Genomic DNA, 21,355 nt, shown 5'->3' with positions numbered 1-21,355 from the left:
TTATACCAAACAGGTGAGAATGATCATCATTTTCATATGTAGGTTGAAACAAAGTCATTAACTGTAACAGAAACAGCTGTGTAGGAGGCTTAAAACAGGATAAGAAACAGCCAAACTCAGTGCAACAGATCAAAGACACATCATGCTTACTTCCCTTCGAAATCGGAAGATGTACAGCAGTGCAATCCGCTAAGAACTGGAATAAACCAGTGGGACCCAGGTACACCCATCTACTGTTCGGAGTAGAAGTGGTCTTCATAGAAGAATTGAGGCCAAAGAGCCGTACCTTCGACATGGAAACAAGGCAAAGCGACTCAACTATGCACGAAAACATAGGAATTGGGGTGCAGATAAATGGCAGCAGGTGCTTTGGACTGAGGAGTCAAAATTTAACAGGCAACAGGGAAGCATGGTGGAGGTTCCTAGCAAGTTTGGGCCTGCATTTCAGCAAATGGAGTTGGGGATTTGGTCTGGTTGAATGGTGTCCTTAAAGCTGAGAAATACAGGCAGATACTTATCCATCATGCAATACCATCAAGGTAATGTATGATTGGCTCCAAATTTATTCTGCAGCAGGACAACAACCCCAAACATACAGCCAATGTCATTAAGAACTATCTTAAGTGTAAAAAAGAACAAGGAGCCATGGAAGTGATGACATGGCCCTCACAAAGCCCTAATCATAACATCATCAAGTCTGTCTGGGATTTCATAAAGAGACAGAAGGATTTGAGGAAGTTACATCCACAGAAAATCTGTGTTTAGTTCTCCAAAATGTCTGGAACAACCTCCCTGCCGAGTTCCTTCAAAAACTGTTTGTAAGGTTGGGTTCACACAGCGCAGATTTGCTGTGGATTTTGCATGTGTTTTTTTTTTAGCCAAAACCAAATTAAATCCAGGAGAGCAGACCTATAAGGCCTTTCTTTATATATTTCTTATGTTTAGGTTCCGTTCTTGGTTTTGGCGTAAAAAAAAAAAAGCATGCAAAATCTGTGGGAACCCAACCTAAGTATAACTGGAAGAATTAATGCTGTTTGGAAGGCAAAGAGTGGTCACACCAAATTTTGATTTAGATTTCTCTTCTGTTCATTCACTCAGAATTTTGTTAATTGATAAAAAAAAACTATTAACACTTCTATTTTTGAAAGCATTCTTACTTTGCAGCATTTTTCCACAAATTCCTAAAACTTTTGCACAGTATTGTGTGTGTATGTATATATATATATGTATATATATATATATGTGTATATATATATAATGTATATATATATATATATATATATATATATATATATATATATATATATATATATATAAATACAGTGGTCCCTCATCATACAATATTAATTGGTTCCAGGACGACCATTGTATGTTGAAACCATTGTATGTTGGAACCATAACCCTATGGAAAGCTGGTAATTGGTTCCGAAGCCCCCAAAATGTCCTTCCGAAATGATAAAAAATATGAATTGAAGATAAATAAGCACAAAAATACAAATAAAGCTTGTATTGTAAGTATTATAACAGTAAGACGGAACAACTGGAAACTGGTTAATCATTGTCAAAACTTTTTATTGGTGATACAGTACATATAATGCAAACTAAGTGTACAAGAAAGGTAAAAATCTCAATAGATGGGCACGCACGCCCCAGGGTCTTAGGAACATAGCCCTAAAGAGAGGGAGAGAAAAAAATATATATATATATATATGATTAAATATACATACATACATACATACATACATACATACATACATACAAACCTTAAAATCTGGTGTGTGAACGGAGCTTTCATGTCAAAACCTAGTGGGCAATTTTAGGGAGGGGAGATGGGCTACTGGCCATGTCTCATGAGAATAAAGAAGTTTTCTTAGATGACAGAAAACATGTTATTCTTAACAAATTCTATTGAAGGCAAGAGGCTTGCTGTACCATTGTGTACAACAGATTTGACATATGGGGACCAGGCACTCTTGTGACAATCACATCAGGTAAATATTTATATTTTTATTTTAACTCATCCTCTATTTTTTCAGTCTTTTTTGTGACAGAATTTATGTAATATTGCAAATGTAATTTTTAGTATCACTTGTGTAACATTTTATAGCATATAAAAGGAGAGAATGTTATTATACAGGGAGACTTGAGTTTCTGTTCAGGGAAAAATATTAAATTTTACTGTGTGGGCTACGCTTACTTTGATATCTGGGGACCAGGAACCCAAGTTACAGTAACTTCAGGTAAAACTTTTTTCATTCACTTATATATTTATTTTTGTTGGTTCTTTATGTTATTTTTATGCAACTATGTCGAATTTAACATGTTAACAGTGATTGCAAATGAGTACTGTATTTATTATATACAATATCAAGTTCTTGAAAAAATTTATTGATTGATATGATTATACAGAATATTGCAATATTAAAGTTAAAATTATCCATATCTTGTTCATATATATATATATGTATATGTATATACATATATATATATATATATATATATATATATATGTATATATATATATATATATATATATATATATATATATATATATTAAAAGTCATTGAGTAGTCACGTAAGAGGAAATTAAGCAGTATTTGCCATCTAGTGACAGCTCTTTGTGTCACTGTGACTACTTTGATATATGGGGTCCTGGGACCCTGGTCACCGTCACTTCAGGTAAGAACCTTTCACCTTTTTACTCTTTCTGATCTTGTTGTTCAAATTGTGATACAGTTGCATTCTGTTTCATTCTTATTTTAACAAAAAAAATGAACAGAAATTAGGTTTAAATGATTCAGTTATATGTTGCTTTATATACCATTTACAGATTAAAATGTTATTCCTTGTTTATCATATTTTCATGATATAATATTATAATATTGGACTATTGTTTGGGTGTCCGGGGGAATTTATGTAATGGTGGCCGAGTTAATTGTGACACAGTGAGCTGGGCTTTTGATATCTGGGGACCTGGAACGATGGTCACGGTCACATCAGGTAAAACGTTTTATTTCATTACCTTTTGTTTTAAAGTACATTTTGTTTAGATTTCTTATTGCGCATTTGGAATTGAGGAGATTTTGAAACCATGTATAAAACATACTGTATTTTGAAAGTCTTTAGAATGTGGGCAGACTCAGTAAGACCATGGGGAAAATCTTTCTTTTGGAAAGTTAGTAAACTTGATGTAGATTAAACTGTTTATAGAGTCAATTTAAGATTTTATTAACGTTCTACAATGCTATGGATATCTTGGCACAAAGGACTATGGCCACAGTGACATCAGGTAAGTCTGATCAATCTATAAGATTACTATATATTTAGTAAATTTTAATAATGGCCATCAATGGTATTTGTTTTAAAGAATTATATTTTTCTGTATACCTATTCTGAAAAAAAGTCACTTTGTGATTATCTAGACTAAAGTTAAGTTAGTCAATTCAATTGTAATTACAGGAGAATATTGATTAAGATTTTTATATTTAATCACGCCTTAGTTTCAAAGGATGACGACATTACTATAATCCTATGATAATTCTGTATTTAGTGGGGATTAAACTTTGTTCAAAATAAATTTCTACTAAGTAATTTAGAGAAGTAAATGTTTTACAAGGGGATGTAAAATAATCTAGTCTAGTTTTTGCCAGTACTATAAATAATATGTTTTCCTTATTAATTCCATATTTAGTTACATTTTTATGTCAATAATTATATATAGTTAATTAAGAAAGACTACAATTTACGATAAAGGAAATCAATTTTAAAAAGTCATAATAGAATTATAAATTATAGAAAAAATATTAAAGGTAAATTTAAATTCTAAATTCATGGAAAGTAAAATTACAATATTTGTAAGTATTGTATTTATCCTTACCATTATATTCTAAAATTAATAATATATATTATTATAAAATACTTTTCTAAGCCTAAATGTCCACTAATGTTATAATTTTAACTTTCGTTTCCATTAAATGGGAAGTGAAACTAGCAGGTGTTCTGGGTGGTAACTGAAACCTCCAGATGTTTTCTTATCAAGAAATCTGAATCTAAAATAAGATATGAAAGTCACACTTCAGTGACTCCCTGCTCACAGCTGGTAGGAATCAAGAAAAACAAAGCCACCACAGATTTTATTTTTAGCTGGCTTAATTTTCCTAAACTTCTAACATAGTTTATTTTAAAAGAGTAATAGAACATTAAAGCAGCAATATTAATTTTAAAAAAAATATTCATTTTTTTCATTTATCTCTTATGATTTAGTATTCATTCATTTAAAATGAGTTGTTAAGCATACAACTTAAATAACATTTACGATATTAATATCTATTAAAAGTAATTTTAAAAAGTTTAACTTTTTCTTAAGTCTTTTAATCCTAAATTCTGGAATTAAATACTTATATCAATTTAAGAATCTATGTATATATGTTTACCATATAAATATTTAAGCTTTCATAAATATACTAATTTACTTTTATAAATATACTGATTTACTTTATAAAATGCAACTTATATAATTCATCATGTACTACGGTCACAGTATATTTAATTCAGTTGAATGTTTGATTGTTTAATACTAAATAATTAACTTTTACTATATGCACACATCAGTATTAAGGCATTTATTAATACTATAGCGTTTGAGTCTATCATATTCTGTATTTGATTGCTACATTACTATATCTATTATTCACCCCTGCCTGGGGTGAATAAACACACCACTTTTTTTCACCAATTTCCTTGGAGTGCTGCCTCTTCATTTTTTTGGGGGATTATATATATATATATATATATATATGTATATATTACTGTTTATATAAACTACTTTATAATTGAGATATATATATATATATATATATATATATATATATATATATATATATATATATATATATATATATATTTCTGTTTATAAATACATTAACTTATATTCACTTTCTTGCTGTACTGGTGATATGAAATTTCTACTAAGGATTTAAAATTAACATATCTATTCATGCAGAAATGGCAGGGACTGTAAATCTGGTAAGGGATTTTTCAAGAGTTTTAATATTGTTTACGTTTTATTTTTGACACCTTTTAAGTTGACATAAAATGAGTTAAGATATATAGATGCAATGATAGTATAATGTAATTATGACATATGGTATAATTTCTTAGTGCTCCAAGCTAGCATATGATCTAATTTATGCCGTTATACATAGTATATTTTATAGTTTCTAATTAAGAATGTTCATATTTATCTTCGATATCTATGTATATTTATAAGTCTTCGATATACAATAATGATAAGGCTTAGTTATATTATGTGTTTAGCAATTTCTGATTCTGTACTAGATTTATGTGGTTTTACTTTAGCATGAGTATTTTTACATAAGGTGTATGGAGTGTTGTACTACCTGCTCTGTTAACCTATTATACAGTATATAAATGTTTTATATACAGTATTAATATAGCTTAGCAGATAGTATTTCTGGTACAGAATAGCTTCTCAAAAAGAATAGTTACAGTATAGTTATAGTAAATCTCAATAGAAATCCTAGCAGGTAGAGTTAAGCTTATTAGAAACTAAAGCAGGTATCATACAGCTCAGCAGAAAGCATAGCCAGTACAGTATATCCCCTTATAAGCAAAGCAGTTATAGAGTAGTGTAGATGTAGCAGGTATGGTAAATCTCAGAAGGAATAGTAGGTATAGTACAGCTTAGCAGAACGCATAGCAGGCACAGTATAGCTCAGCAAAAAGTATACCATATACCATAGCATATATATATATATACATAGCAGGTACCATATATCATCAGACATATAGCATGTACAGTATAGCTCAGCAGAACACATAGCAGGTAGAGCATAGCTCAGCAGAAAGTATAGCAGATACAGTATCGAAGAAAGCATTGTAATTACAATACAGCTTAGCAGAAAGCATTGCAGGTAGTGTACAGCTCAGCAGAAAGCATAGCATGTACAGTATAGCAGAAAGCATAGCAGGCACAGTATAGCTTAGCTAAAAGCATAGCAGGTACAGTATAGTTCAGCAGAAAATATAGCAGGTACAGTATAGCTTTAGCAGAAAGCGTAGCAGGTACAGTATAGTTTTGCAGAAAGCAATGCAGGTACAGTATAGTTCAGCAGAAAGCACAGCAGGTACAGAACAACTCAGCAGGTACAGAAGAGCTCAGCAGAAAGTATAGCATGTACAGTATAGCTCAGCAGAAAGCATAGCAGGTACAGTATAGCTCAGCAGAAAGCATAGCAGGTACAGTATAGCTCATCAGAAAGCATAGCAGGTACAGTATAGCTCATCAGAAAGAATAGCAGGTACAGTATAGCTCATCAGAAAGCATAGCAGGTACAGTATAGCTCAGCAGAAAGCATAACATGTACAGTATAGCTCAGCAGAAAGCATAGCAGGTACAGTATAGCTCAGCAGAAAGCATAGCAGGTACAGTATAGCTCAGCAGAAAGCATAGCAGGTACAGTATAGCTCAGCAGAAAGCATAGCAGGTACAGTATAGCTCAGCTGAAAACAGCAGGTACAGTATAGCTCAGCAGAAAGCATAGCAGGTACAGTATAGCTCAGCTGAAAACAGCAGGGTACAGCATAGCTCAGCGGAAAGCATAGCAGGTACAGTATAGCTCAACAGAAAGCATAGCAGGTACAGTATAGCTCAGTTGAAAACAGCAGGGTACAGTATAGCTCAGCAGAAAGCATAGCAGGTACAGTATAGCTCAGCAGAAAGCATAGCATGTACAGTATAGCTCAGCAGAAAGCATAGCAGGTACAGTATAGCTCAGCAGAAAGCATAGCAGGTACAGTATAGCTCAGCAGAAAGCATAGCATGTACAGTATAGCTCAGCAGAAAGCATAGCAAGTACAGTATAGCTCATCAGAAAGCATAGCAGGTACAGTATAGCTCATCAGAAAGCATAGCAGGTACAGTATAGCTCATCAGAAAGCATAGCAGGTACATTATAGCTAGCAGAAAGCATAACATGTACAGTATAGCTCAGCAGAAAGCATAGCAGGTACAGTATAGCTCATCAGAAAGCATAGCAGGTACATTATAGCTCAGCAGAAAGCATAACATGTACAGTATAGCTCAGCAGAAAGCATAACATGTACAGTATAGCTCAGCAGAAAGCATAGCAGGTACAGTATAGCTCAGCAGAAAGCATAGCATGTACAGTATAGCTCAGCAGAAAGCATAGCAGGTACAGTATAGCTCATCAGAAAGCATAGCAGGTACAGTATAGCTCATCAGAAAGCATAGCAGGTACAGTATAGCTCGTCAGAAAGCATAGCAGGTACATTATAGCTCAGCAGAAAGCATAACATGTACAGTATAGCTCAGCAGAAAGCATAGCAGGTACAGTATAGCTCAGCAGAAAGCATAGCATGTACAGTATAGCTCAGCAGAAAGCATAGCAGGTACAGTATAGCTCATCAGAAAGCATAGCAGGTACAGTATAGCTCATCAGAAAGCATAGCAGGTACAGTATAGCTCATCAGAAAGCATAGCAGGTATAGTATAGCTCAGCTGAAAACAGCAGGTACAGTATAGCTCAGCAGAAAGCATAGCAGGTACAGTATAGCTCAGCTGAAAACAGCAGGGTACAGTATAGCTCAGCGGAAAGCATAGCAGGTACAGTATAGCTCAGCAGAAAGCATAGCAGGTATAGTATAGCTCAGCTAAAAACAGCAGGGTACAGTATAGCTCAGCAGAAAGCATAGCAGGTACAGTATAGCTCAGCAGAAAGCATAGCATGTGCAGTATAGCTCAGCAGTAAGCATAGCATGTGCAGTATAGCTCAGCAGAAAGCATAGCAGGTACAGTATAGCTCAGCAGAAAGCATAGCATGTACAGTATAGCTCAGGAGAAAGCATAGCAGGTACAGTATAGCTCAGCAGAAAGCATAGCAGGTAGATTATAGATCAGCTGAAAACAGCAGGTACAATAAAGCTCAACAGAAAGCATAGCAGGTACAGTATAGCTCAGCAGAAAACAGCAGGTACAGTATAGCTAAGCAGAAAGCATAGCAGGTACAGTATAGCTCAGCAGAAAGCATAGCGTGTACAGTATAGCTCAGCAGAAAGCATACCAGGTACAGTATAGCTCAGCAGAAAGCATAGCAGGTACAGTATAGCTCAGCAGAAAGCATAGCAGGTACAGTATAGCTCAGCAGAAAGCATAGCAGGTACAGTATAGCTCAGCAGAAAGCATAGCAGGTACAGTATAGCTCAGCAGCAAGCATAGCAGGTACAGTATAGCTCAGCAGAAAGCATAGCAGGTACAGTAAAGCTCAGCAGAAAGCATAGCAAGTATAGTGTAGCTCAGCAGAAAGCATAGCAGTAACAGCATAGCTCAGCAAAAAGCTTAGCATGCACAGTATAGCTCAACAGAAAGCATAGCATGTATAGTACAGCATAGCTGAAATCAGCATGTACAGTATAGCTCAGCAGAAAGCATAGCAGGTCCAGTATAGCTCAGCAGAAAGCATAGCAGGTCCAGTATAGCTCAGCAGAAAGCATAGCAGGTACAGTATAGCTCGGCAGAAAGCATAGTATGTACAGTATAGCTCAGCAGAAAGCATATCAGGTACAGTATAGCTCAGCAGAAAGCATAGCAGGTACAGTATAGCTCAGCAGAAAGCATAGCAGGTACAGTATAGTGCAGCAGAAAGCAATGCAGGTAGAGTATAGTGCAGCAGAAAGCATAGCAGGTACAGGATAGCTCAGCAGAAAGCATAGCATGTACAGTATAGCTCAGCAGAAAGCATAGCAGGTACAGTATAGCTCAGCTGAAAGCATAGTAGGTACAGTACAGTGCAGCAGAAAGCAATGCAGGTGCAGTATAACACAGCATAGAAGTTGCAGTATAGCAGAAAGCATAGCAGGTACATACAGCATACTGTAGCAGCAAGTATAGTAGGAATAGCACAGTTTAGCAGAAAGCATAGCAGGTTTAGTACAGCTTAGCAAAAAGTATAGCAGGTACAGTATAGCATAATGTATAGCAGGTATATTACAGCTTAGCAGAAAGTATTGCAGAATGTATAGGAGGTATAGTACAGCTTAGCAGAAAGTATAGCATGTATAGAATAGCAGAAAACATTGCCATTACAGTGTAGTTCAAATCATAGCAAGTATGTCATAGTTCAGCACAAAGCAGAGCAGGTAAAGTATAGCTTAGAAAGTACAGTATAGAAGAAAGCATAGCAAGTATAGTATAGTTCAGAATAATGCAGAGCAGGTACAGTATAGCAGAAAGCATAGCGAGTAGGGTATGCAGTAGTTCAGCAGAAAGCAGAACAGGTACAATATAGCTTAGAAGGTTTAGCAGGTACAGTATAGCAGAAAGCATAGCAAGTATAGTACAGTATAGCAGGAAGCATAGCATGTCTGGTAAGGTTCAGCAAAAACAGTTCAATATCCCTCATTAGAAAATGATAGTATTATTACTATACAGCTTAATACAAACTAGGGATTTATAAACTGCTCAGTGAAAATAACAACCAGTGTCTGGCAACTTCTTTTTTGCTCATAACTTGCGTAATTGAGCAGCATGTGTTTGGGGTAATATGCACATATATAGCCTTAAAAGAAGATTAGCTGGAACTGTGTCGATCAGCAGAAACCCATTCTTCTGAACAGGATTTCCCACTAGAATGCATAACATTTAATATCTGAGAAGGAATTATAGCATCTAGACAATAAAATGTAATTACATAGTTCTGCACAATGTACAGTGGTGTGGTAAAGCTAAAGTAAAAATATAGTGTCTAATTTGTTAGTTACTGAATGAGCATGAATTGAAAATTGTACACACGTGTATTCAACGGATACAGATTTCTCTCCATATCCTTATACCTGCTCCACTATGATATGCATTTGACTGTCTAAACAGCCATTTTGTTCTATAGAAGGTTGGCTTTATCTACTACCAAATGTATTATACGGAGTATGTAGGTCATTAAAATCAAGCTGCATATTGTAATGTAGAGCACATAGCTTAGAAGGATTTAGATATATAATGTATTAATCTGTAATTCAATATTCTGTATAATAGAAATGGTAAGAGGTTATCACATTTATAAGATTGTCAGGTAGAGCTTATGTTCAGTGGTTGATGTTTTGCAAGCTGTTAAATTGTACTGGACTTGACCATATAGATCTAAGGCCTAATAGTTAATTGTGGTGTAGAAAGAAGAGAGAATTTGAATGAACTAGAATAATAATGTGGTCAATGGATAACAGAATTAATCTACACTTTGTAATCTGGATATTAGTCTCAGGTCTTACAATACTGAACTATGGTTGTCTTATATTGGTTGATTAGTTATAATACAGTGTATTATATAGAGACTACCTGATAACATTAATATATATATACAGAAGAGCTATGAATTGTATAATGATATACTGTAAGAAATGATAGTTGGGTAAGTATCTTAGTATATACAAGAAGCCGTAAAGTCTATGTGCACCTTTTGAAAACATTTTGTTTTTAAAAAATAATAAAAGTGTGTATTAGTGTGTTTGGTGCAACTTTCTAATTCCTTTTTATTCAAAATTATTTTTACTTTTTGAGATACATCTGCTTTGTATTCTGTGTACAGAGCAGCTGTATCTAGTGATGAAATCTGTATATGTCAGGTCTCAATGCAAGGTACAGCTGCTCGGTATACAGGATACAAAGCAGCTGTATCTCAAATAGTAAAAATAATTTTTAATAAAAAGGAATTAGAACGTTGTACCAAGCACAATGGCCTGTTAATAATGCAGACACGTCTTTACATGCATTCATAATGACCTAATATGTGAATACACATCTACTTTCTAAACCCAGACATATTACATTGTGTTGTCTAAACAGTGAAATAATGTCTTCTGACTGATATGGCGGTATAATGTCTTCTGTAGGGCTATAAAACCAGCAAGTGTCCTGATTTTAGTAAAGATAGTTCTATATAATTTCTCTGTAGTTTCTACCCTTCACCTGGTGCAGTGTTCATACTTAACATTTCTCTATTGATCATGTAATGTGTCCTTACTAATTGAACTGGAAATCTACTGTTAAGTCTATCCATGACTTTTTCATTTTATCCATATTACTAATATGTTGGTCCTTCAAACTAACTTAAACTAAAGCTCATTTCAGACCTTCTCCTTCTAGCTTTTGCTGAACTTCATCTCCTAACCAAGAATTCATTCCTTCCACCTTTTGCTTGTATTCTCAGCTGCAGAGCAGGCACCATCTCTCTTTCCACTAATTTCTTGTGGCACATCTCTGGATTCCACCGTCACCATTGGTTGCTTGGCCAAAGATTACCTTCCAGAAACTATTAGCTTCAGCTGGAACGATAAGTCCAACAGCAGCTTTTCCAATGGCTTGAAGACCTTCAAATCAGTACTACAATCCACTGGTACCTATGCAGCCAGCTCACAAATAAAAGTGACAACTGAAAGCTGGGATAATCGTGATTCATATTACTGTGTGGGAAAACATTCACTGAACACCAAAACTGTGTTACTTGTCAAACCAGGTAAGAATGTTACATTTTTCTATATTATATCTGTAATATTGTACTGCTATTGATTTGTTACCATTGATCAAAGAGTATGTTTTTCTTATTTATGGACGTATGAACATGACATTGGTTTATCATTTGAAGATATATTCGCAGTTATAAGGCCATTTTGTGCAGCAGGAAGTGCAGTCACCTTGGCAGGAAGTGCAGTCACAATGTTCAGTGCCTTGGCATGCACAGAATGGCATCACTCCCAGCTACAGAAAATCATTAAAGCTTAACGCCACGCTGCCAAAATGTGAATGGCACATATTTTTGCTACAAGGCTGATATCCCTGAGTAATTGAGAGCAGAATCAAGGGCTTGGTATACAACATATCAATAACATGCTAACAGCAGTAATATAGGGCTTCTTGGTGTAGTTACCCTCGTATCAAGCCTCCACAGCAGTGGGATACTTGACTTATTGTTACTCCTTATCCAGTCTAAAATACCATAAGGCTTTTCTATGTTAACATGCCTTAGTTACATCTCACCTGTTTGGAGATGTGTGACGCAATACTTTGGATATTACAGAATATAATGTTGCTATATGATGACATTGCATCTCCTGTCACCATCTTTTTTAATATAATATTAAAATCTTACTGTAGCCCTTTAATACAAGCTGATAATGTGGCCCTCAGACCATGAAAGACCCAAAAATGTTGTGCACTCATACATTAGAAACTCTTACACGGGGACACAATTTACATAATTATCAAAATACTTTAAAATAATTTTAGTTAAACATTGGTATATTTCAAAGTCTATTTGATAATCCAACCTTTAGGCAGTACAGCTATATTACGCTGTGCTGATGGGTATTATTTTGCCTTTTTTGTGTAGGTAACATAGGAAAGGAAAGTGTAATAACATGAATAAACTTGTATTGACAAATGTACTGAATATGTTGATTTAAACCACAGGTGAAGCGAAACAGGTAAAAAGTCCAGTCGTGACCATGCATGCTCCTGTAAAAGATGACCTGAATATGAATGGTAATGGCACAGTTGTGTGTGTCATGAGTGACTTTTTCCCTAAGGATATCAAAGTGAGATGGCTCAAAAACCATGTGGTGACAACCCTCAACACCATGACAGACGAAGCCTTTTTACTCGCTAATGGCAATTTTGTAGAAAGCTCATATATCACAGTATCTAAGCAGGATTGGAATGAAGACACCGTATATTCATGTGAGGTAGTTCATGCTGCATCTGAATTTTCGGAAATTAGGAATTTGAGCAAATCCCTATCTTGTGGTAAGTTTAATTACAATTTATTATTTTCCAAATGTTCGCAAAGATCATTCCTCTTTAAGTTGCTATAGTATATAGTGAAATCTCAGTGCTTCAACATTGCTCTATGGAATTTGAAATACTCCTTTTATTGTAAGTAATACTCTTGACATTTGTTTTGTTCATTAGATGCACCAGCTGCACCCGGAGTTATTCAAGTTACTGTTCTTCCTCCATCTTATGAGAGCATATTTCTAAATAAAAAGGCGCCACTCACCTGCATAGTCTCCAACATGATGAATGTGGATGGATTAGATGTCTCCTGGTATGAATCAGGGTCTGACTTGAAGCTTGATACCACTCTTGATAACCCTGTCTACCAAGATAGTGCATATACTGTCAAGGCCGTAGCTACAGTTTGTGCTGAAGACTGGCTTTATAAGACATTTCAATGCAGAGTGAGACATCCTGACCTTACTTCCCCAAAGAAAGTTACTCTGACTAAAGAAAATGGTAAGTTTAATGACAATTACCTTCTTTTCCATTGAAATCATATACGCTGCAGTCCAGAAGTTGAAAAGACAGATTCAAATAAATCTATTTATTTGTATCTTAAGGGTCCATGTACATGGCATTGTCAAATGCACAGACTATGGCTGCACATGGAATTGCTATGGGTCCTTATAATATAGGCACCCCATGTTCCTACATGAAGCACCATATTCTTTCCTAGAAGTAAATGTTTCTAGGGCAGAATAGCTCCATAATATGATTCGTGATGAAGCATACCATGCAAAAAAAATTGAGTGCTTCCTTACGGATCTGTAAAACTCATTTTCATAATAAGTCCCGTGTGTATGAAGCTTTTTAAAAATAAAAACTTTTTTTATATTTTACTAGTGAGTTCTATGTCCTTAAAGGGTTTTATTGTCCATTATAGTTGGTGCCAGTCTTCATATCGATAAGACATATTTATCTTTTATAAGTACAGAAATAAGCCAATAATTTATAGTGAAGTTGTCCATCGGCTCTGCACAATAGCCCAGCAACACAAAAGGAAGCTTGATAAATACTTCAACAGATAATTAATAAAATGTTTTTTAAACTATCATAATATTGTGATCGCAAGAATGCTAACTTTTATATATGTGTAATATGTTAAAACTTTTAACAGAATGTATACATTGGTAAACATTATTACTCATATTACACAGTCCCCAATATAGAGACAAAGAGGATTTTGTTAATTCATAAGTCGAAAATAAAACAGTCTAAACAATCCACCTTTTATATTTTTCTTCCAGACAAGGAACCTCAGCCACCTACAGTTTTACTTTTCCCACCACACCAAGATGAACTTAATAGGAAAGAATCTGTCACATTAACATGTTTTGTAAAGGGATTCTATCCAAAAGACATATTTGTCAGTTGGACAAGCAGCGATAAGGTAGAATACAAAAATGTTGTAACTACTAAAGCTATAAAGGAGCCTTATCCTTCTGGCAAGGAATCCTACTTCCTATACAGCACATTGACTCTACCAAGCATTGAAGACTGGAACTCTGGAAAATCGTATACCTGTTTGGTTGCTCATGAATCATTACCACTACAGGCCACCCAGAGGAGCATTGACAAAACTACTGGTAAACCAACTTCCGTGAATGTGTCCCTCGTTATGTCTGATTCCTGTTAACAGTCCTTACAAAAAGACCCAATAGCTCTGCCTCTTGTTATTCCCTATGTCATGTGTGGAATGAGAAGGAGGAAGAAGTGTCATCTTGGTGTTTGTTAGTCTTTTTTTGTACATTGACATAATTGAACTCTGTCTGCATATTGAAAAGTAGAAATAAAAAAAATATATAAAATGTTTGTTTTTATGTGTTGTGTGTGCAGTTACAAGCAGAGTATCAACTAACACCATTTGTATAAGTGCTTCCACTTACAAGGTTTCAATAGGCCTATACTTACTTTTTTACTAAATCACCAGATAGAGGAACGTATCTATGAATTAAGATACATAATACCAATCATCCATCAATATATACAAGTGAACACATAGACTCTCAATGATCCATATAATAAAAACACAAAACTGGGACCATAAAGGAAAAAAAGAAGTGTTAGAGCAGAAAACCCCATACATTTCTGTGATAGTAACCTAAATGTTGCAATGTAACGATAGTAGAGGAACTTTTCAGTACACAGACAGAAATATACAACTAAACCCAAAGCCGCTTGCATTGAATTAGAATACTTGAGTATTGTGCACTGAAGTAGGAACTCAAATACAAAAAAACACCTTTCATAATCTTTCTATACCATGATAAAAACAATACCAACACATATTTATCATATCAGAATTTGAAAAGACATTTCAAATGGGCTACATGTATAAATATAATACACAAATGATCAATCTTGCATGAAGCACAGGATTGTGGTCATCTTGCGTGTATGTAGTCATAGTTAATAGCTACTTGTATAATCAGCGGTTAGTGGTGGATCAGCACTAATAGATGATGTAAATGTAGTAACAAACATGTACATCAAGCTATAGGGGTGAACAAAAGACACTGAATAGTAGTGACGTATTTCTAACAAAATGGATAAACCAATAGACTGGTTGGTTAATGGTGCAAACTTCACCTGGCATAGGTGGTATATATATTTATATGGGAAAAGCAAGATGATTATTTGCACTGGTCTGTCCCGACCAAAATAAATATTAAAGAGGCCAAACCAAACTGACCTATTGGTCCATATGTGTTATTAATATCTATATACGTATATTGCCAGTGGCCATAAATCTAGGAAATACATATTCCCAATATATTAGGCATGCCTTGATAATATCTCGCTGCCAATACAGTGTGCAGAATGAACCCCATATACAGACACTCATAAAGATGCTTATAGTGCATACTATGCTCACATTGATTTGCACATAATAGTACAATAGTCAACGGACTGTGCCAGATTCTTATAAAACTGTCTGGACCATGTTATAAAAAAAACTGAACGGAATAAACAGAAATCAAACTATCTACTGAAAAATTAACATTGCTGCTGTTCACCTTACTGGCGCTAGACCTATATAATAGAAATACGCCAGCTACCTCTATTATTAACAGGATTCAGACCTCTCTTATTAGAATAACTTAACTTAAGCTTTAACTAACTGAATAATCCGAAGATGTAATGATCAGAAAATCTACCCATGGTCATATCAACAGCAATTTTAAGAAAGGGATATTAATGCAGTATTGTGCACTAGTGTGCGGTGTTCATTGCTCTCTACTGGGATCCTGTCCAAAATAAAAATAAATCAAGTGGACAAGCAGCGATCAGGTAGAAGATAGATATCCGGTCCTAGATAAGCTCCTAAAATACCAAAATGATATATCTCCGACATCGCTTCAAATAATGATGTCACCCTTGACAAGACAAGGCACACTTATCATTGACTTCACCTATCACATTTGGCCAAATATTAACCAGATGGTAGGTGAGGCTTAGTTTATCTGCAGGACAATGTCGGCTGAGTAATGAAACAGGCCTTTTTCAATTAATACATCGAAACAAAGTAATAAAAAAACACTAAAATATTATCTTTATTACATTGTAGTTTCCGTCTTAATTATGATCTCCATGAGTTATCATTAATAAGTGACCAGGTTTCAGGATACCACCAATTAAACCATTGGTTCGCACATTACTGGCCGATATTTTATTAATATATTCTAATTTAAAAAAAGATGACTAACTCACAAAGCCTAATATTTATGTGAGACTATGAAAAATGGCAGGTCTGCAGTAATAGTGGATGCCTACATAAATATATAGACTTTTATTAATCTGTAGCTTTTCTTGATGTGAGAGGATATGACTGAAAAGTATATGTGTATGTATGTTTAATGTATAGATCAGTAAATGTGCCCTTTTTGTTTTTACATACCCATATCTGTAAGATTTGATGTACTGATTCATTTTTTATCACATCCCAACAGCCCTTATACTTTACATAGAGGAAGATGATGATATTGATAACCTGTGGACCACAGCCTCCACTTTCATAGTGCTCTTCCTTCTGAGTCTTTTCTACAGTGCTACTGTAACTCTATTCAAGGTGCGATTCATAGAAACTGGAGACTATTGACTTCTCAATCTATGTCATAACAAACATTTTACATAAAATAACCAGGAGCAGTTATTATAAGGGAAATATGATTAAGCTTGGACCTCCTCCAGTTTTCAGAAGGAGAGGGTTGCAGCACTCTAGAGAATTGGTGTCTAAAGGTAGTCTTACATCGCCCGACGATGGCTGTGTAATCGAGCGCCGATCAACGAGACAGTTCATTGATCGGCGCCCGTTTGCTCCTTTTACAAGGAGCTAGTATGGGGACGAGCACTCGTCACTTGAATCACTCGTCCCCACACAGTTCTATCATGACGGCAGCACGCCTCCCTGTTTACACAGAGATGTGGCTACCGACAACTATAAAAGTTTGCTCGTTCATCAGCTGATCATTGCCCCGTTTACACAGGGCAATGATAGGGAATGAGCTATGAACACCCGATAATTGGCCCTTATAAAATGGCCTTAAGTCAGACTTTGTTTAGGAAACACATTGTGTTGTAGGGAAATATGTTATAGAAACACCTGGTGGGGTCATTTTTAAATTTTATCCTCACTCACGTAACTTTGGTCCTACTTTAGAAGAATAAGGTGGTAACCATCAATAATTAGCCATTTTATCTTATTTACATCAGCTTTTTATCAACCAAACACATTTGTCATCTAGGATAAGTAAAAAAGTGTTTAATAGCAGAGGCCCCACTGCTGGGACCCCAACCAATCCCTAAAAACAGGAGTCCAAAGTTCTGCATTCCTCCTCACCCATGCCACATGGGTAAGGAGTTCAAAGAGAGATGTAGTCAATCGTCAATTTTCTGCTTCATTCAAACTGTATGGGAGTTATGGAAACTGTGTTTAGCTGTTTTAGTAACTCCCACAGGCTTGTCCACACGTAACGGAATTGCTACAGAAAATTTCTGCAGCAATTCCGTTGAAAGTAGCAGACTTTCCGCTGCAGAAAAAACTCACCATTTTCTGCGTTTTTGACTGCAGAAAATCGTGCAGATTTTGCTGCGCTTTCTCAATGCTGGGAGATGGTGACATCTCCTGAAAAACGCAGCAATTCAGTCCATTTTCCGCAGCAGGAATTGACATTCTGCGGTCTGAAAAATACGCACCGCAGGTCAATTTCTGGTCAGAATTTTTACGCAGTGTGTGGATGGGATTTGTTAAATCTCACCCACTTTGCTGCTGCTGTATTTTGCTACGTATATTACGCTCACAATTCCGGACATAAAATACGCAGCAATTCCGCTACGTGTGGACAAGCCTTAGAATGTGGATATCGCTGTTGCATTCAGACTCCTCTTCATTGTGATCATGCGCGTGAGGAGTGATTCAGGACCCCTTCGCCATAGTGATCAGTGGGAGTGTCAGCAGCAGGGGCCTAAAAAGATCAAACATTTATCACTTATCCTGTATATAGGTGATACATGTGTTTCACAGGAAAACCTAGAATGTATGTAGTTGACTTTAGTGGATGAACAAGGGGATTATAATCAGTCATTTTGGATCATCAGTTGTCCAATCAATTCCAATTCTTTTTAAAAAGTAAAAAAAATGGCCTTCCCCTCAAAAAGTGTATACATTACTTAAAATAATGACGTATAAATTGCTTTATGTGAACTACACACTTACTTTAGATTTCTAGCCGTACTGAGTTATGTATTTATGGCTTCTAGATAACTAGAATGTCTATCCGTGATTAGAATTTGGGAGAAAACATTCTTGTACTTATATTCTGATTTTAATATTTGTATGCACAATTTACAGTACTATATGCTAAAAAAGAACAACTATGTGGTACTATTTAATTGAATATTAAACAACATTAACAGTATCATTATTTTTTCTTACTTTTTTTATCTATAGGTAAAATAATACCATTGGAGCAAGCCTCTGTTCCAGAAGAATTTCTTATCTGTACTGCCATACCATGTTCACCAACATCTATCCGCTCAAGCTATGTAAATACTTTCCTCTCCTAGCCTGTATGCAACACAGTATTGTTAATATTAAGTTTGTTCTTTTTGCTGTTACTGTAAATGTATAATATAAGTGCAATAAAGATTTTTTTTTTTTTTAAATCAAAAATGTCATTGCTTCCATCTTTTCTTTCATTTTATTTGCTTAGAGCCTTGGTTGTAATCCTCTTCTTTAGACTAACCTTAAGCACTGCACTGGTTGAAGGTTGTAGATAGTGGAAAGGTGTATTTGTGATTTCTTACAGTTAAAGGATCTTGTTTTATTACTGATAATAACCAAAATAATATCAAGTTGACCTTTTTTGCTATGTATTTGTGAAAAAAAAAACCCAGGTAGATCTGAACGTGCTAAATGTTTTTCATGCTTTTTCCCTTCAGACTCCGACACAGGGCTGCCAACCGTCCACAAATTCCTGGGCAGTCCATACAAATCGAGGACTTTTTTCTAGAGTCCATAAAAAAAATTGATGTGTCTGTAGAAGGAGCTTGTACAAATTATTGGGATAGCAATTCTCATATTTATAGAGTTCCCAGTATATGCTGCTAATGTGTTCATATCACTGTTTTGAGATATAGGCATATATTCTTTGTCAACTTTATTATTCATTATGGTTTTTCCAATTATTCTATAAAAAATGTTGGCTGTCCATGATGACAACCCTGCCCAGGCACTGTTTGCTACAGAAAACATTATATAGTACTGTACATATTTATATAAAAAAAAAAATTTAACCTATAAATCTCTTATTACAGACTACAGATTAAAATTGTCTGTAGTATGACCCTACAGTCATTGCTTCTTGCTAATCTACAGACAGTAGAAGAGTGGGCAGAAGGAATAGCGTTATACGTGACTACAGGATTAGACTACAGCCAGGTTTTATTTTGTACTCTGTAACCATGGAGATTCATAGGTTTGCAAAGGAGCTATATACATAAAATGATAGAATATTTTTACTCAGGGTTATATGCAAATTGCTTAATTTAATATTTGATATCCACAGGATATTCCGTAAATATCAGATAGAGGCGAGTCCCACCTCTGGGACCCACACCTATCTCTATAACGGGGCCCCCTAAACCTCGTTCTACCTCTCTGCTCTTGCTGATTTGTGTGATTCTCCACCATGAAGAAGAAACAGCGTAGCTCAGTGAGCGTCGTTTCGCTTAGTTTCTGTTCGGCTTTTTCTGGAAGTGAATGTATTGGAGGACAGACTCAATAGAAAGTCTATGAGCCCGCTACATCGGCTTTCCAGAAAAAGTCGAACAGAAACTAAGCAGCTGAGTACTCACAGGAGCACTTCTGCCGGTTTCGTTTAGCAATTGGCGGGGGTCTCATTTCTCGGATCCCCATGAATCAAAACTTCTGACATGTCACTATGACATGTCAGAAGTTTGTTGAACGTTTAGTTACCATTTAAACAACTCTTTACAGGCAGGGTAACATAGGAGACCTGATAGATCCACTCTAAATTCCATGAATATTACATCATGTATGTATATAGTTTTTATATATATATAAAAAACATATGTCTGTAAATATCTATTTCTTATTCTCTTTGATTGTATGTATATATACATATATATTTATATATGTCAATATTGTATTTTTTTTCTCTTTTAGCTCTATAAGGCTCAGTTCACACTTTGTGTGATGCAGTTTTTCTTAAGTGGAGCCTACAGGGAGGAGTAGTATAATTAAAATCTTCATGAGAGCTTCAGGATTGGTATTTTACAGGGAATGCAAGTGTTTACTACAACAGACATTTTAAGAGAGCTGACAGGTCGTCCTTACATCTGTGCACTTGACCTAAGAGTTATACTCAAAGGTTTTATCAGCTAAAAATTAGAAACACATTTCCTAGACATTGATTTGATTGATTTCTTCACCTTTTAGCTCATCAAGGTGAACATGTAAGTAAAAGTTATTTGTATAAAATATATGCCTTATCACGGACAACACCTTTAATAAGGGGTATAGCTCCAGAGACCCAGGGCAAACCGCTTATTTTGCTGGGGAAGTCACAGTCAGACATGGTGGCCATTCTGCTAAATGGCTATCCATATAATACCTGAGTCTGCCACAATGAGATATAGATGCCGCTTTATAGTAGCTCTACATTCTGATTTATAGAGGGGGTTCTGAGCAGGGGACAACCCCTTAAAATCAGGAAACGGGTACAGTAATCATGTGATTACATATTGCATTACAACTATAATACCTTTATTATATCCTGTGTAACTATTTAAATTAAAATAAAAAGCTTCGTATTGAAATATCTTTGACCTTGTTAATTAATATTTTATTTTGTAGAGTTAAGCAATAGCCTACTCCTGCCATTGATTCCATGCTGTGACGTCTCCCAGGATAAACAAATAACTGTTGGCTGCCTTCTGAGAGATGCGATGTCTCCTGAACAGATAAAA

At 35.3% G+C, this 21,355-nt stretch overlaps 2 gene segments (V, D, J or C); both read left to right on the top strand.

Annotated features, from left to right (window-relative positions):
- The first annotated feature begins 293 nt into the window (after positions 1-293).
- Positions 294-21,355, top strand: part of LOC142758792 (Ig gamma-2A chain C region secreted form-like) — a 160,573-nt gene continuing 139,511 nt past the window's right edge. Inside the window, 2 exon segments of the C gene segment in view lie at positions 294-364; positions 2,609-2,679. Coding sequence covers positions 294-364; positions 2,609-2,679 — 142 coding nt within the window.
- LOC142654801 (immunoglobulin heavy constant mu-like) lies at positions 2,952-14,673 on the top strand. The segment is given in 5 exon segments: positions 2,952-3,000; positions 11,241-11,546; positions 12,500-12,832; positions 12,998-13,321; positions 14,113-14,673. Coding segments are annotated over 5 exon segments (1,371 nt in total).

This window comes from Rhinoderma darwinii, chromosome 1, assembly GCF_050947455.1.
Source record: "Rhinoderma darwinii isolate aRhiDar2 chromosome 1, aRhiDar2.hap1, whole genome shotgun sequence".
Classification (NCBI taxonomy): Eukaryota; Metazoa; Chordata; class Amphibia; order Anura; family Rhinodermatidae; genus Rhinoderma; species Rhinoderma darwinii.
Note: the sequence above shows the minus strand (reverse complement) of the source record. Positions and strands in the feature narration are given on the sequence as shown.